Below are 14,987 nucleotides of genomic sequence, written 5' to 3' on the forward strand. Positions count from 1 at the left end.
CACTGATTTCTGTCCTGTGTCATTTGCTGCCTTTTGTTGGTTTTGGGGTTGCTTCCTTCTTAACTCTAGCTTCTTATTAAGGTGGAACCTTAGGCCTTCCTTCTTTTTCAAATTGAGCCTTTGAAGCTGTAAACTCCCCTCCAAGTGTGGCTTTAGCTATGCTGTCATTCAGTGGGAAATATTTTTAACACCATTTTGGTAACCTGTGGTTTCTGATTACATGCAGTTATGTTCAGAAACAATGTTCTGTATTGGTTGAGTTTTTCACATTTGTGGAGGCTCACTTCCCGAGGACCAGGTGGTCTGACAAGGACATGCTGCATGTGCTCAGGAGGCCAGGCTGTGGGGCAGTTCTCAGTGTGTTTGTCAGAGCAGGACTTTGACACTATTCACATTTTCTGTGTCTTTAGTTTTGTAAGTTGCTGAGGTGGGGTGGATGTCTCTCTTTCTCCCTTCATTCTGGGAATTTCTGCTTCTTGAATTCTGACTTCCGTCAGTGGAAGCAGTTATGTTCCTGACTGTCATTTCTGCCTGAGAACTGACCCTCTTCCTCTCTCAGAACCTCTGCTGGAAAGTGGGCTTTATCTGATGTTCTTGCAACCATTCCACCCTTCTTAGGCTGACTGTTTGCATGGTGTATTTCTTCTGTCTGCATAACTGGATTTATAAACACAGTCCGTTGTCTACTCTACATGTCTCTGCCTCTCTAGTACTGTGAGCTTCGTGTCTGCTCCCTGCATTACGGATGCACTGGGATTTATGATGACCTCTCCTTCCCCACCTCTTTTGGGTTACCTGATTGTTTAGAATTCTATTTTATAGTTTTATCTGTTGGCTTTTTGGTTACCTCTTTGAATTATATTTTAGGGGTTATGCAGGGATTATAGCGTACATTCACAATTCTTAAGGTGCGGCCAGGTTTCTTGTGTCCATTTATGTGAAAGACAAGAGTCTTGTAGACATAAATGTCCATTTCCTGCCTGCCCTTCCTTACCCTTTACAAACTTTTCTTTTTCTGGGTTTTGCATCTTTGTGTGTTATAAGCCCCCAGTATATTGTTACACTTTTTCCTTTAAACATGCTTAGCCATTTGAAGAAAATTGAATAGTCTCTTACATTTACTCAAGTCTGTACCATTTCTGTTGCTCATTCCTTCCTGTAGACATGCGCTTTCTCCTGGGTGCCCTTCAGCCTGAGGGGCTTGCTTTAGCGCTTCTTACAGTCAGTTTGGATCTCCACAAGGAATACTGTCTGTTCTCACCTGGAAATACTGACTATCCTTCATTCCTGAAGAATATTTTTACTGATATATTTAATTTATTTTTTTTTTTATTTTTTTATTTATTTTTTTAATTTTTTTTTTAAATTTGGGGTTGGTATTATTTTCTTTTAGCATTTTAAAGATTTTTCTTTATTTTTCAGCAGCTTGACTGACTTGCCTTGAAGTGATTTTGTTTATTGTGCTTCAGCACCTTGACTTTGTAAAGTTCTGTCTTTCACTAAATTGGGGAAATTTTAGAGGTCCGCTTTCTGTCCTTGGTGCTCTCTCCTTGTGTGCATTCACGTCATCCCTTAGATCCCACCTCCCACTTCTCCAGAGCCGTCCTCTAGTGCATGTGACTGCTGTCACCACCATAGTGTTGTTAAGACCACCCAGCAAGCCATTTAAGTCAGATGTTTACTTTTTCAGTTCTAGAATTTGTTTGCTTTTTAAAAAATTAGTTCTCGTTTCTCTGCTGAGATTGCCCGTCTTTTTAAATTTATAATGAGCATAGTTAGGATCCTTGTGAGCGGTTCCAAGAGCTGCCTTTAAAATTCTTATCTGCCAGTTCTAGTGGTCAGTCCCTTGAGGTTGATCTTGGTGGCTCCTTCCTCTCGAATGTAGGTGACAGTTTTCCTGCTTCTTGGTGCATCTAGTGATTTGACTTGCATGCTGGGCTTTTGTGGCTGTTGTATTGTGCAGACTACTCTCCTGGAATCTTGCCGTGTGGTCCTGTGGGGAGCAGCCATGCTGTGTGGGCTCAGCTGTCTTGCCTGTGTGTGGTTTGGACAGATGTGGGGGAGTCAGTGCGTGATTTTTTAGGGCCTTGTATGGCTTTCTCCTTTCTAGGTTTTCTTCTTTCACTTTCTGGCTGTGGTTGCCCAGAACCCTTTACTGGCTGCTCAAGAAAGTTGGGCCACAGATGTGCTGTCTGAGGTGTGGCTGCGTGGTTGTGGCTGTCACAGGAGGGGACCTGCCTGCAGGCACAGCACCTGAAAAACAAGGTCCCCCAGTGCCTCCAGGTGCAGGCTCCCCTTCAGTTTGTCTGCTGCTGCTTCCAGTGTTTGTAGGAGTTTGCTTTTATATTTGTCCAGCACTCATAGTTGTTGGGGGAAGGTTACTCCTGGGGGTGGAACCCAGCCTAGCCTGCCTGCCTGCCCCATCCTTCTGTCCAGTGAGCACCCTTCATAAGCCAGTTTGCTTACAGCGTCAGTGAACTCATAGCACTTAAAAAACATTCTTACTGTTTATCAATCTCTTATTATCCAGTTCAGTGTATGGACTTCATTTTTAATTAAATCTTTTAAATTTTTTAGCACTTTGTTTGCTGAGAGAAAAAATAAAACTAATATTAGAATGCATTAGAAATTGTGTTTCCTTCATGCAGTGTGAACTCTTACTTCTTGAGAGCTGAGTGGTGTGTTTTAAACATTCGACATCTTAAGGCTATTTGTGACATTTCAGATATGATGCTTCAGATCAATAAAGGTTAACGTTCGATGAGCTTCACGTAGCCTCCCTTTAGTCAGGCGAGGGTGCGAAAGGTCAGTGGACTCAGTAGATCGGGGCACGTGTGGTCTGTCTCATCTCTGTCCTTCCTAACTTCATCTGAGGGCATTGGTACCCCTCATTCAGGCATCAGGCCTGAGCATTAAGCCGGGGTTGGGACATTTTCTTGAAGGATCTTAGAACTCATTTGCAATAAAACCCATCTGGGTGCTCTTCTCAGCAGGCCCTCATGCTTGGTGGTGTCTGCAGAGTCGGGGCAGGCATCAAGCTTGTGCAGCCTCAGGAAGGAGGCTCCTGAGATCAGTTTCACGTTGCTGTTTCCATAAGATACGGGGCCCACTTGGAGCAAGCCGAGCTTCCTTCTCTCGAGTTGGCCTCCCAGGCTGTGGGAGCACTTGCGGGGCCGAGGGAGCACCTGTCAGACGGCGCTCTGTCCTCCGGTGTCTCACCTTCCTTCTAAGTTATCTGTCCTGCGGAGTGCAAGGTGCCCTCTGGAAACGACTCAGGAACTGAGCTTCCAGCCTTGAGACAGAGTGGTGGTGTTGTGACTACATTACATACAGAATAACCTTTTGAGTGCTGTTTTGGCAAAAAGGCATTATTAGATCATGTGTTTGAGAAATCAGTAATGCCCTGAAAGTGCCACCGCCTTTCCTAAACCTCCCATCCCAGTGCAGACGTGGTGTCTTCCTGAGATCACCTGGTCAGGAGTTTAGCCAGAACTTCCTGGGGCCGTGATGGCCTGCCCTCCCGCGGTGGCTAGCGCTTCATGTTTGTGGGCTGGGCTGTCCTTGCTGTCCAGGGCCCCCGGCCTGTTGGTTCCTTTTTCCTTGACAGGAGCCAGCAGGCTGGGCTGTAGGAGGAAAGGGGGCCTGTCCTGCTTCATTCCAGGCCTCCTCCCTCTGGACTGTGGCCTGCTCGTCCCTGCACCAGGCCATCCTGCTGCCACTCGTGGTCTCAGAGAGGCCCTGGCGCACCCCCACTTGGTGCCATGTTTGTCTGTTTGCCTGACCCTCTGGGGCTCTGGAAAGGCACCAGTGCCTGGGCCAGCCACCTTTCTGCTGAGGACACACACAGGGACACACGGGCACACACAAACTGCAGGGAAGAGGTCCTGCTGAGGGCACACAGGCACACTCACAGGCACACACCCACACTCTGGGGAAAGGGGTTCTACTTAGGGTGCACGCAAATGTACAAACATGCACACACACACACCCATGAGGAAGGGATTTGGTGAGGGCACACACACACAGGTGCACATAAACTCATATATGCCCACAGGGAAGGGCATGCGCACACACACACACGCACACAGGGTGGGAAGGGGTTCTGCTGAGGGCATCTACACGCACACACCTCCATAGGCAAGGGGATTTGGTGAGGGCACACACAGCCTGCCTGGTTCCTAAGGATCCACCAGCTGGTGTGTGCTGACCATCTGGGCCCTGAAGAGGCCAGAGCTTGTTGCCGGTGCTTGAAGTCCATGGCCGTAACATTCAGCTGCTGGTTCTTGGGGCAGGAACCTCATGGGCCCCATGTGACCGCCACCTGCAGGAGATGGACAGAGGTCATCTTCGAGGGCCTGCTTCTTTGTCGTTGACCTAGGAGTGCCTGGGTCTGGCCCTGTGTGCGGTGCTGTTGGGGCTGCGGTCTCCACAGTGCTCCTTCCAGGCGGCCGTTCTCACCAGTCGGACAGGGCAGTGCTGGAGGCTCCAGGGCTGGATCCCGGGAGACTGGCCTGTATGAGGGTAGCAGTGTGCCAGGAAGTGAGTGCTGTTCTTGGAGAGGAGCTCGGAGACCTTGGGAGGAGCCCCTGGGGGCGGCTGAGGTCCCTGGTGTCCTGTGGACATGATATGGACTCTAGGGAGCACTTGACCACATGTCCTTGTCTAGGCACAGAATTGATATTCTGAAATTGTTGTCTCTATTTCTTCTATGGGAGACAGTGAGGTAATGTGTTAGGTAAAGGCTTTGTTTTCTCAACAACCTTATGCTTTCCACATCAGCAGCTGTCAGCGGGCTTTTCCTCTCTTGGTGTGTATTTTGTCTTTGGTTTTACTGAGAAACACAGCATCACACGTAGCTCTGTGTGGCCTGGGAAGACTTGGTAGGAGCTCGGCCTGCTGGGGTCAGGGGCTGCCCTGCCACTGTCCCTGGACCTCCTGGGTAGGGTGCTCACTCCGTACGTGTAGTCCTCAGAGTCACTTACACTAAGACAACAGAGATGGTGGTGAACAGGGCTTATTCAGGAGAAATCAAATGTAGGCCCTACAGAATGGATCTTCTTCGTGTTTGCCCTTCCTTATTTCAAAAGGGGATGCAGGCTGGGACCTGGCCTTAGCGCAAGGCTCTGCCTCGCCTCATGCTGGTTGGGGTGTGGAAATGAGTGACACACAGCAGTTTCCACACTGACCCCGCACTTGTCCCACAGAAACAAGTCTGCCTCCAGCCCTGCACCCCAGTCTCTTGTCCCTGCAGACCCTCCATCCTGCCTCCTGCCACGTCAGGGGCCGGGAGGACGCGCGTGTGCTCAGGGCGCCTCCTTCCTCCTGGTGTCCAGTCGTGTGACTCTGCTCTTGCCCGCAATGCCTGCAGTCTGTGTGGCTTTGTTCCTCTTTCCAGCACACAGGGCAGGGCCAGAGGTAGTGGACATGGCATTTGCCTCACTTTGCGTGGGCCTTCCCACTGGTCACTCCCATTTACAAGATGTAGAGTCAGGTGCTCACAGCTGGGGCCATTGTTGGGTCTGTTTTCCAGGTTACCTGTCCTGCTGCCGTTTTCTGGATGACAATCAGATCGTTACCAGCTCTGGAGACACCACCTGGTGAGTCCCAGTGTGCTGAACCTGTCTCACACTGTTCTCCCCGCCGTGCAGCTGAGCCACAGGGAAGCCCTCAGCCAGGCCGCTATAACTGGACACGGCCCTGGGGCTTCAGACATAGGTGCAGAGAGGTGGGCCAGTTCATGGTGCTCTGTGTAGATGTGAAATTTCAGTTTCGAACAACTAAGAACTGATTTTGAAACTAGAGCTTTGCGTTGAACACCCACTTGTCTTCCTCACAGTTCACCTTCCTGGGCCACAGTTACTAGCCTTGGGGGGTGTGCTTCAGTCCCCTCAGGTGAGCACTGCCCCCCTGTGGGGTCTGAGCACAGCTTCAAAGTAGCAGGTGTCACAGGAGTTTCCACCACCTTATTGGTGGAAGACAGTGAAACTCTGTGAAGTGTTCACTTGTGGCACCAAAACATATCCTTTAAAATCATCAAGAAATTGAGTCATTTCAGGCTTAAACTGTCCCTGTGGGTTTTTCTGGTTCTTTGAGGCAAGATGTGATGGCTGAGAGCCAGCAGGCCACACGGGAGGGTGGGGGCACCCTGGCCAGCCCTGCTCGGTAAGGTGTCCTTTGTGTGTGTGCTCACCGAAGATCTGCAGTCTATCTTGACTGCCAATTTGGGAAGAACTTTTGTATTAGAAGGTATTTTTGGAAGCTTTTTTCACTTGGGAAGGATGTTTTTTGGACTGGGTGTGGGGGGGTTGTCTGTCTTCTTTCCTGCTTGTCCGTCAGGCCCTAGAGAGGGGTCCCCCACGCTTGAATGTGGGGGCTGGGTTGAGCTGGTTTTCTGTGAGGCTGACAGGGAACGAGGAGCATCTGATGGCCTTGCTTCTGTGGGGGAAGCACAGAAACAGCGCGTGCGTCCTTGCTACACTGCCATGTCTCACCTTCCTCTGGCCTAGAGTAGCCTCTCGAGTTGATGGCCACGGGCCCCAAGCGTGGCTCTACCCCATGGAGTGACCCAGCCTCTGGGCTCTGGTGGGCATGGAGCTGTCCAGCAGGGGCACCAACTGGAGGCCCTCTGCTGCCCCTTATGAGACCCTGCAGGGCTCAAGCGTGCAGCTCAGCCCACAAGTGTCCTGCTGGACAGGCACTCGGCTCCCTCTTCTGCTGATGTATGAGCTGATGTGAGAATCAGAGAAGCCCCAGGCGGACTCATCCATGTCGTGTGTGTGCTTGGCTCTGTAACAACCCATTTGAGCAAAGTCACTACAGGGTGGGGATCTGTCTTACGTGAAGCGTGGATGTTGGCTGCAGGCCTGGGGGTTTGAGGGAGTTTGTTGCATATCTGGTCTTCGAAGCAAGGGGCTAACCCCTGTCATTGCGCTGTTCCAGTGCCCTGTGGGACATCGAGACTGGCCAGCAGACGACCACATTCACTGGACACACCGGGGACGTCATGAGCCTTTCACTCGCTCCAGACACCAGACTGTTTGTCTCTGGTGCTTGTGACGCTTCAGCCAAACTCTGGGACGTGCGAGAAGGGATGTGCCGGCAAACCTTCACCGGCCACGAGTCTGACATCAATGCCATCTGTGTGAGTTGAGGTCACAGGTGTGGGTCAGGGCCCCTGGCTGGCCGTCAGCAGGTTGGAGTCCTCAGGAGCTGCAGCTGTGTCAGCCAGTTGGAAAATGTTTCCAGGGTTAGGTGTTCTCTCTTTTCTATGCAAATACAGTCGAACAGACAAAAACTCCCTGTGGGAGACTTGACTGTGATTTGCTTTGTCCCAGCGAGGCCCACATGTGTCCCTCTCCCAGGGTGACCGACCAATGACTGACCGTGAGGCTTCCTCCTGTTGGGGGCAAATAGTCCCGTAACTGACCCTGTCAGGCGAGCCTCTGTGGGGCTCTGGGGGCACAGCAGTGGAGGGAGCCTGCCCTTGTCCACGTTGCCCTGACAGGAGGGCCTGGCCCTCTGAGGAGCCGGAGGTGGGGAGGGGGAGAAAGTGTCTGCTTGCAGAGCCATCCTCCACGTGGTCAGGTGGCCTGACTCCAGCGCCTGTGGGCACCAAGCCATGGGCGGCAGCCACACTCTTGCTGTTCCCTCGGGACCATGATGGTGATGGGAAGCCAACTCTTTGCCCACGTCTGGTCCCTCCTGGTCCCTGCGCAGCGTCTGCTGTTCCGGCCAGAGCCTGGTCCTAGCTGGTCTCCAACTCCTGTGCCCACAGTACCCTGCGTCGGGCAGTCTGTGTTTCCAGTTTCTGTCCGTCTGCAAACTGTCTCGGCTTGCTTGCTCTTTCCAGTTCTTCCCTAACGGCAACGCATTTGCCACTGGCTCAGACGACGCCACCTGCCGGCTGTTTGACCTCCGTGCGGACCAGGAGCTCATGACCTACTCCCATGACAACATCATCTGCGGGATCACCTCTGTCTCCTTCTCCAAGAGTGGGCGCCTCCTTCTCGCAGGGTACGACGACTTCAACTGCAACGTCTGGGACGCCCTCAAGGCCGACAGGGCAGGTAGGACGCTGCCGGGCCTCACTGGGTCTGCAGAGGGATGGAGCACACTCAGCTGCAACGTGGGCTGGCAAAGGGACAGGAGCCAGGCCCTGGCACCAGAAGCTCTTGGCGATGTCATGTGGCTCACGCAGGCAGGACTGGGCCAGCCGCATCCTCGTAGCACCCTCCCATTGTAGAGCTGGGGCACAGGTTCAGCAGGGACCCCTGGAAGCACAAAGTGTGATGGTGGGGTGAAGTATGTAGTTGTCAAGTGTATTGAAGGAGGTTGTGCAGATGAGAACTTGCTGTCTCAGTGCTGGAGAGGGAGCATGGCTGTTGGCCTATGGCCTCTTCTTCTGGGGGCCCCTCTTCCTCTCCTGCTCCCTGAGTGCCCTCAGGTCTGCGGCCTCTGTCCTGACAGCACGGGGTGCTCTGAGATATAGCCTCAGATTCCTCTGGAAAGACGTGGCTGATGATTGTCCAAGCACTGACCACTGAGTGTCACAGGGCGCCCTGTCTGGGGGAGGGGGATCGCTGTGCCTGTCCTGAAGGCCCACCCTCTGTGCTGTGCCCTTTGTGTTGGGATCCTTTCCTCACCACCGAGGCCTGGCAGGGACTGGGTGTGGGGGTTTCTGGTTCCACTTCAGCAAGTGGCTGGACCCCAGGCTGACCACACTGTCCTCTGCCCCCAGGGGTCTTGGCCGGGCATGACAACCGCGTGAGCTGCCTGGGGGTAACTGATGACGGGATGGCCGTGGCTACGGGGTCCTGGGACAGCTTCCTCAAAATCTGGAACTAACCCTCACAGGTAAGAGGCAGCCCACACCCTTCCCTGCTTGCAGCTCCATGTTTCTCACAACATGGAGGGAGCTGTGGGTTGGGGCTCCTGGGGTCATTTGGACGTGGCTGCCCTGGGCTTGCAGGCAGGTGAGCTCTGCAGTTAGCCTGAGTACTTGCTGTGCCCCCATCCTGAGCGGGTGCAGCTGCCATGCCACTCTGCACCTGGGCCAGGTGCTGCGTTTCTCTTCATGGTCTCTCGATTCTGTTTAAAGCAGCAGGTGGACGCCACAGTGACTGGAAGACCATTCCAGCCTTGGACCGTTGCAGATAGCATTTCCCATCTACCCCTACTAACGCGGACGCCCTGCACCCTTCAGAACTTCAAAAGGGCAAGACCTTCCCCTCACTTATTGCTGAAACCAAGAGCACAATTCCCACTGAGAGAAGAATCTCTGTGCTGTAACTAAAACGAATCGTGCATTCCTTCCGGGACCATTGTCTTTGTTTTCCTTTTTTGTTTGTTTTGAATGAATTTAAAAGGAAATACTATAATAAAAATGTTAACAAGAAGGTAAACTTGAGTGTAATTGTAAGACAGACACACCTTTTTACTAGTTTATTTGAAATCTTGATCAGTAATCCTGTTTGATGATGTTCATGCAAAACAAGTTGAGGACTTCATCTTGTAATTGACTCTGAATTCTAGATTGTGTTTGTAACAGGATTTTGCAGACATGATTCATATTTCCTTCTTAAAATATATTTCTTTCTGCTCGTAGTTAAACAGAGAAGGAGGGTCTGGTGTAGCCTCTCTGAGATTGTTAATGATGTAAATTTAGTCCCTGGTTTTTTTTACTTCCGTCTCGTGTCACATGACCGTCGTGCGCATGGTGTAGAAGGATGATGCTGAGAAGTCAAGGGACTGAGCACGCGGACGAACAGTGGCCGCGTCAGGCGCCCTTCCCCTGACCCACCCTCTCCCCTCAGCTTGGTTTTTAGTCTCACCCAGTCTCCTTGGGAAGTTGGAGGGAGGCTGACCCAGCAGTGCAACACTACCCTGTGCCCCACCCGGCCACCACGAGCCTCCGTCCTCAAGAGCGGTGCCGTCCTGTGCGTGGAGAGTCAGTCAGTTATTTGTGTATGAAACAATGTACAAATCAATGTTTTGAAAATAATGATCTCAAAGTTTCTAAGTTAAATTTTAAAAAACCTGATTGTTTGCCATTTGGGGTGGGTTTGCTCTTAGAACCGCATGCTGTAGAAATGCTCACAGTGCATATAGGACTCAGTCCTTAGATGTTCTTTTTCTTTGAAGAAATAACCTCTTTGAAGTTGTGACGTCGCGCTCTGTCCACCTCGCGTCGCTCCTCTGTGCACACGCATCGCATTGGAGGCCGTGCAGTTAACGGCCTACACGCTCGCCTGGCGAGATGTCACTGTTTTCTTTCTTTAAAAAACAAGTCCTGTTCCAAAATTGTTGTTGGATGGGGTGGGGGGTGTACAGGGAACGGAGTCCCTGGCCTCCCTTGTGGATTTCTCACGGCCCGCCTCTCCCGGGAACCAGCCTTTGTGCCGAGGCAGACCACTTTTCTAACACGCAGATGACCCTGGTTCCATGCGCGTCCAGTGTTGGGCAGCGGTGCTGGGACAACGCGGGCCTCCTCCCCGCACCAGCGCCCCCGTAGTGGCAGCAGTGGCTTCTCCACCTGTGTTTGCACCATCCTTTGCGCCCTGTGCCCTGGACCCGCAGAGAGTGGGATGAGCCCCCGCCCCCGTCGGCACCTCTGTAGAGCTCTCTGCACCCTGTCCCTCACCTTTTGTATTTAATTTTAAAGTCAATGTACTGCAAGGAAGCTGGATGCAAGATAGATCCTATATTCAACTGTACTGTTATTTAAGATGTAATAAAGCAGTTTGACATGAGGGATCTTGGCGTGACTGCTCGTGTGTTGGGCTGTTCTGGTGTCTGGAGGCAGCTGCCTCCCCCGCTGCCCACTCTTCTGTCCATGTCCCTTGTGCCTATCACAGTTCAGTTGCTCAGTTGTGTCCAACTCTGCAGCCCCGTGAACTGCAGCATGCCAGGCCTCCTTGTCCATCACCAACTCCCGGAGTTTACCCATGAAAGGTGTGGCTGGTCTTTAGATGGGCCTCCAGACCAGGGGCGTCCTGCCAGCCCTGGCCCTTCGTCCCTGGGCAGCAATCTGTCCTTTCCTCTTCTGAGCCTGAGCCACGCCCCCCCACTTCCCTCCCCAAGATACTAAGGACCTTACTCAATAGACAATACTTCTCTTCAGATCAGACTGTTTTCATCTTTGAATGAAAAGAACTGCGTCTTACAAGAAAGAATGAACATCAGCCCCCCTCACATGAGAAACAGTGCACTTCAGTGAGGAGAGCCCCTCACTCCACCCCCCACCCCCACCACCGGATCGAGTCCTGCTTCTGCTGCAGGACACTCTTCCTTCAGCCCTCGGTGTTCCATAAGGTTAAGGCTGCCTCAGTATTCCCTGGGTCAGGTTCGTGAATAAGCGAAGACTGTCTCAGTGGGAAGCATTCCCACCTGAATCTCCCATTTCCGAGGATCAGGAAGACACAGGCATCAGGTCCACACCGCCTGCCCCCCCACAGCTTTGTCCCTGGGGAGGGGTGGCTGGGACTGGCACCTTCTCAGGGATTGCTTCTGCAAGGACCATGGGTGCAGTTTCTCAGTGACTGACAGCCTGAACAGTGGGTTCGCCTGGTTTCAACCTCCGCCCCCACTTCTCTCTGAAGTAAATCTATTACTTGAATGTTTTAACTGCCAACCGCCTCACAGAATGCCAGAGAGCATCTAAGGTGCTCCCTGGGCTGGCAGCCTGAGGTTAGGGAGGGAGGGTCTCCTGGGGTCAGGAAGCCTTTGTCCTGGCAGAGGGCACACCTGCTGCTGGCCACTTGCAGAGGGAGCAGGTGGGCACCGGAGCCTCTGCGAGGGCCAGCTCACCCAGGGATCCTCTTGAGGTGGGGCTGGGGATGCTGAGACTGAGCCCTCTGCTGCCTTGAGGTTGCTGGTCCACCTTCTCAGGAAAGTGGTCACTGAAAATGGGTGTTGGGGACGCTGAGGGCAGGCAGCCAGCCAGCCAGCCAGAGGTGTTAAGTGACACCACTGGCACTGTGCTGCCCGGTGTGAACCTCGGACTTGATGCTGGGAAGCCCAGGACCCTCAGCGCAAGCACGCGGCTCCCAGGGCCTGGATGCACCTGGGACATGACATCCCTCCCGTCCCACCTCCCCTCCAGGGAGCCTGCTTTTCTCCTTCCTTCAGCCTCATCCCACAGCCTCCGTCCCTAGCGTCCAAAGTAGCCGCTAGCTCTGGTGGGCATTCCTCTTATCAGTTGTGATGTCCATACTCTGCCCTGGACCCATGGTTGCTGGATACAAACTGAGTCCTTGCAGGGAGCCTGGGATCACTTGGGCCCCCATCTCTGTTCTCACGTGCACGCGTGGTGTCCATCCCACCCAGCACCAGCACCCACACAATAGGAAGGTCCTCAGAGCCCCTGTGCCCACCCCCAGGGTCCCTCATTACGTGTGAGAGCAGGAAAAGGCTGCCCTGCCCCCACCATTCTTGCTCCAACTCACCCACATCTCCACCATTCCCCATTCCTGGAGTCCAGCCAAATGGAAGGGGCAGAAAATCCTGCTCTTTGACATCCTTGTGACCTGGGGCCAGTTACTTGGCCTCTCTGTGCCTGGGGTTCCCTGTGAGAAAACTGCAACAACAAAAGCACCTGCTCTGAGGCCTTGTGAGAACTTGGTGAGTCCCACATGTGTGAGGTGCTGGAGCGGGCGCTGCAGTATCAGAGAACCCCCCACCCCCACCGCAGGCCCGTGATGTCTGCTCCCTTGGCCCAGGTTGCCTCTGCTGGGGCTCTTATGGGCTCTTGGCAGGGCATGCTCACACAAACACATGCATGCCCCTGCGCCTGAGGGTTCGGTTCCCTGCAGTATTGTGTTCCAAGTGGGCAGTTCCGGACACTGGTCCCTGGGGAGGACTGGGAAGGGTGGGACAGGAGGGGTCAGCAACCAGGGCCTGTTGGCTGGAAGCCAGCACTGGGGGACACCCCCGTCTACAGGGAGACTCCATGTCTCAGCCACTTCCCCTTTCAGGTGTGGGGCAGCCTCCCACCACCCTGTCCCCCGCAGCCAGGCACAGCTGAGGCCTACATCCCCAAGAGCTTGGAGCAGGACCCCAAACAGAAGTGCCGTCTCCAGACCCTGCACCCAAATCCAAAGGTGCTTCCTGCCTGAGTGAGTCCAGCTCTGGGCAGGCAGCCCTGTCTGCTCCCTCTACAGCCCCACTTCCTCCATGTCCATCCCCCACCCTTGCTGTCCCCCATCTTTCCACCCTCAGAAGAGGAGGGGTCCAGGTTTGGGGTATCTAAAGCTTAAATGGTAGGGGAGCCATGTTTACAAAAAAGAAACATTAGAGTCTAGCAGTGTGGCACTGGGAAAGTTCACACCCATGGCCTTTCCTGAACCCTCAGCCCCTCTGAGGCACACACTGGCATACCTGCCCAGCCCACGTGGGCCTGACTGGCGTCCACCTCCCATCCCTACACCTACCTGCATTCCTGCTGCTGACCCTTCCCTCTGCCCCAGCTCATTCCAGCTCAGCCCTGCTCTCAGCCCAAGCAAGATCTCCTCCAGGAAACTTCCAGAGGCCTAAAGTGCCCCTCCCTGCACTATCCTGGACCGCAGTGTGTAAGCTGGAGGCTCTGAGGCCCGGGAGAAGCCTCAGGGCCTGCTGGGAGAAATTGCACAATAGGTTCAGCTGAGGGAAGCCACAGCCCCATCTTCTCATCTCTGAAATGCGGAAGCGCTCCTGCCCGAGGTCTGCCTGAGGTCCCGGGTGGACAGACTTCCATGGTCACAAACACACCACACAAGTTCCCTTTAGAGAGGGTTGCACAGGAAGGGTGCCTGCTGGGTGACCTTGGCTTGTTACCAGGCCAGAGCTGCCTTCTCTGCCCACTCTGCCTGCTCTAGAAGGTTCTTGGGGGCCCTAGCCAAGCATTCGTATTATTGTGCTGCTGCTGCTGCTGCTGCTGCTGCTAAGTCACTTCAATCGTGCCCGACTCTGTGCGACCCCATAGACAGCAGCCCACCAGGCTCCTCTGTCCCTGGGATTCTCCAGGCAAGCACACTGGAGTGGGTTGCCATGTCCTTCTCCAATGCATGAAAGTAAAGAGTGAAAGTGAAGTCGCTCAGTCGTGTCTGACTCTTAGCGACCCCATGGACTGCAGCCTATCAGGTTCCTCCACCCATGGGATTTTCCAGGCAAGAGTACCGGAGTGGGTCGCCATTGCCTTCTCTGTGCTAATATCATCCAAAAAATGCAACTCAAAAGGCTTTGCTTTTCTGTGGGTGTGGCTGGGGGGAGGTCACTTTGAGGAAGTGGTTGGGTTTTCAAAATAACCAGATATGGGGAAGTTTGGAGCTTGAGAAATCCCCCCAAATTCCCGCCATCTTTGCCCTGCTTGCCGTTCACCCTTGATGATCCCATGGTCCTGTGGTCACGTAAGAGGTGTCCTTTGCTATGCCCAGGTGTGTTCGAGGTCTCTGAATACAGGGCCAGGAGTTCCCAGGCAGAGAAGATGTCAGCAGCAGGTATGCAGATACATAAATTTAAAGGCCAGGCTGCTGCAAAGGACCTCGTTGTCTGCACACGGCCTGGACCAGATGCTCTGTCCAGGAGGCCTAGGGGGAGAGGAAAAAGGTGGCTCACCCAGGCTCATTTACAGAGGCCCTGCATCATCGCATCCAGGAGCCCAGCACACCAACTGGGACACTTGACTCACTGCCCTGGTGGTGCATAATCTGTCAATTCAGCAAGACTTGGGTAACCTACCATGCCTGGACTTGGGGTTGTGGGAGAGCAGTTCCCTCTTGGGCCCTTCCTCCCTCCTCTCTAGGTCCTTCAATGAGGAAGCACAATGTTGGCAGGTCACCCTTGAGGGGCCCCGCTTGAGACCTTGCCTAGAGTCCCTCAGGTCCAGCGGGTGTGCAAGGAGCCGCCGGGCTGCTTGGTGTGGGCCAGGCCCACGACGGCAGGACCAGGCCGCTGCCTCCACCTGTGTCCTGTGCTGGCAGCCAAGGGGCGCAGTTCTATTCCAAAGTACTTTC

The 14,987-nt window shown here is 53.6% G+C and overlaps 1 protein-coding gene across 3 annotated transcripts in view; it reads left to right on the forward strand.

Moving 5' to 3' along the window:
• Positions 1 to 10,750, forward strand: part of GNB1 (G protein subunit beta 1) — a 75,652-nt gene extending 64,902 nt beyond the window's left edge. For 2 of the 3 annotated variants that reach the window (XM_052653617.1, XM_052653619.1), the window contains 5 exons: positions 5,531 to 5,597; positions 6,940 to 7,141; positions 7,850 to 8,066; positions 8,738 to 8,853; positions 9,101 to 10,750. In XM_052653617.1, coding sequence (XP_052509577.1) covers positions 5,531 to 5,597; positions 6,940 to 7,141; positions 7,850 to 8,066; positions 8,738 to 8,844 — 593 coding nt within the window. In that variant the 3' untranslated portion in view covers positions 8,845 to 8,853; positions 9,101 to 10,750. Of the gene's footprint in view, positions 1 to 5,530; positions 5,598 to 6,939; positions 7,142 to 7,849; positions 8,067 to 8,737; positions 8,854 to 9,097 lie in introns of all 3 variants that reach the window. The other variant, XM_052653620.1, reaches the window with a different exon arrangement.
• Positions 10,751 to 14,987: the final 4,237 nt, after the last annotated feature.

The sequence above is a fragment of the Budorcas taxicolor genome, chromosome 16 (genome assembly GCF_023091745.1).
Source record: "Budorcas taxicolor isolate Tak-1 chromosome 16, Takin1.1, whole genome shotgun sequence".
In the NCBI taxonomy this organism is placed as follows: domain Eukaryota; kingdom Metazoa; phylum Chordata; class Mammalia; order Artiodactyla; family Bovidae; genus Budorcas; species Budorcas taxicolor.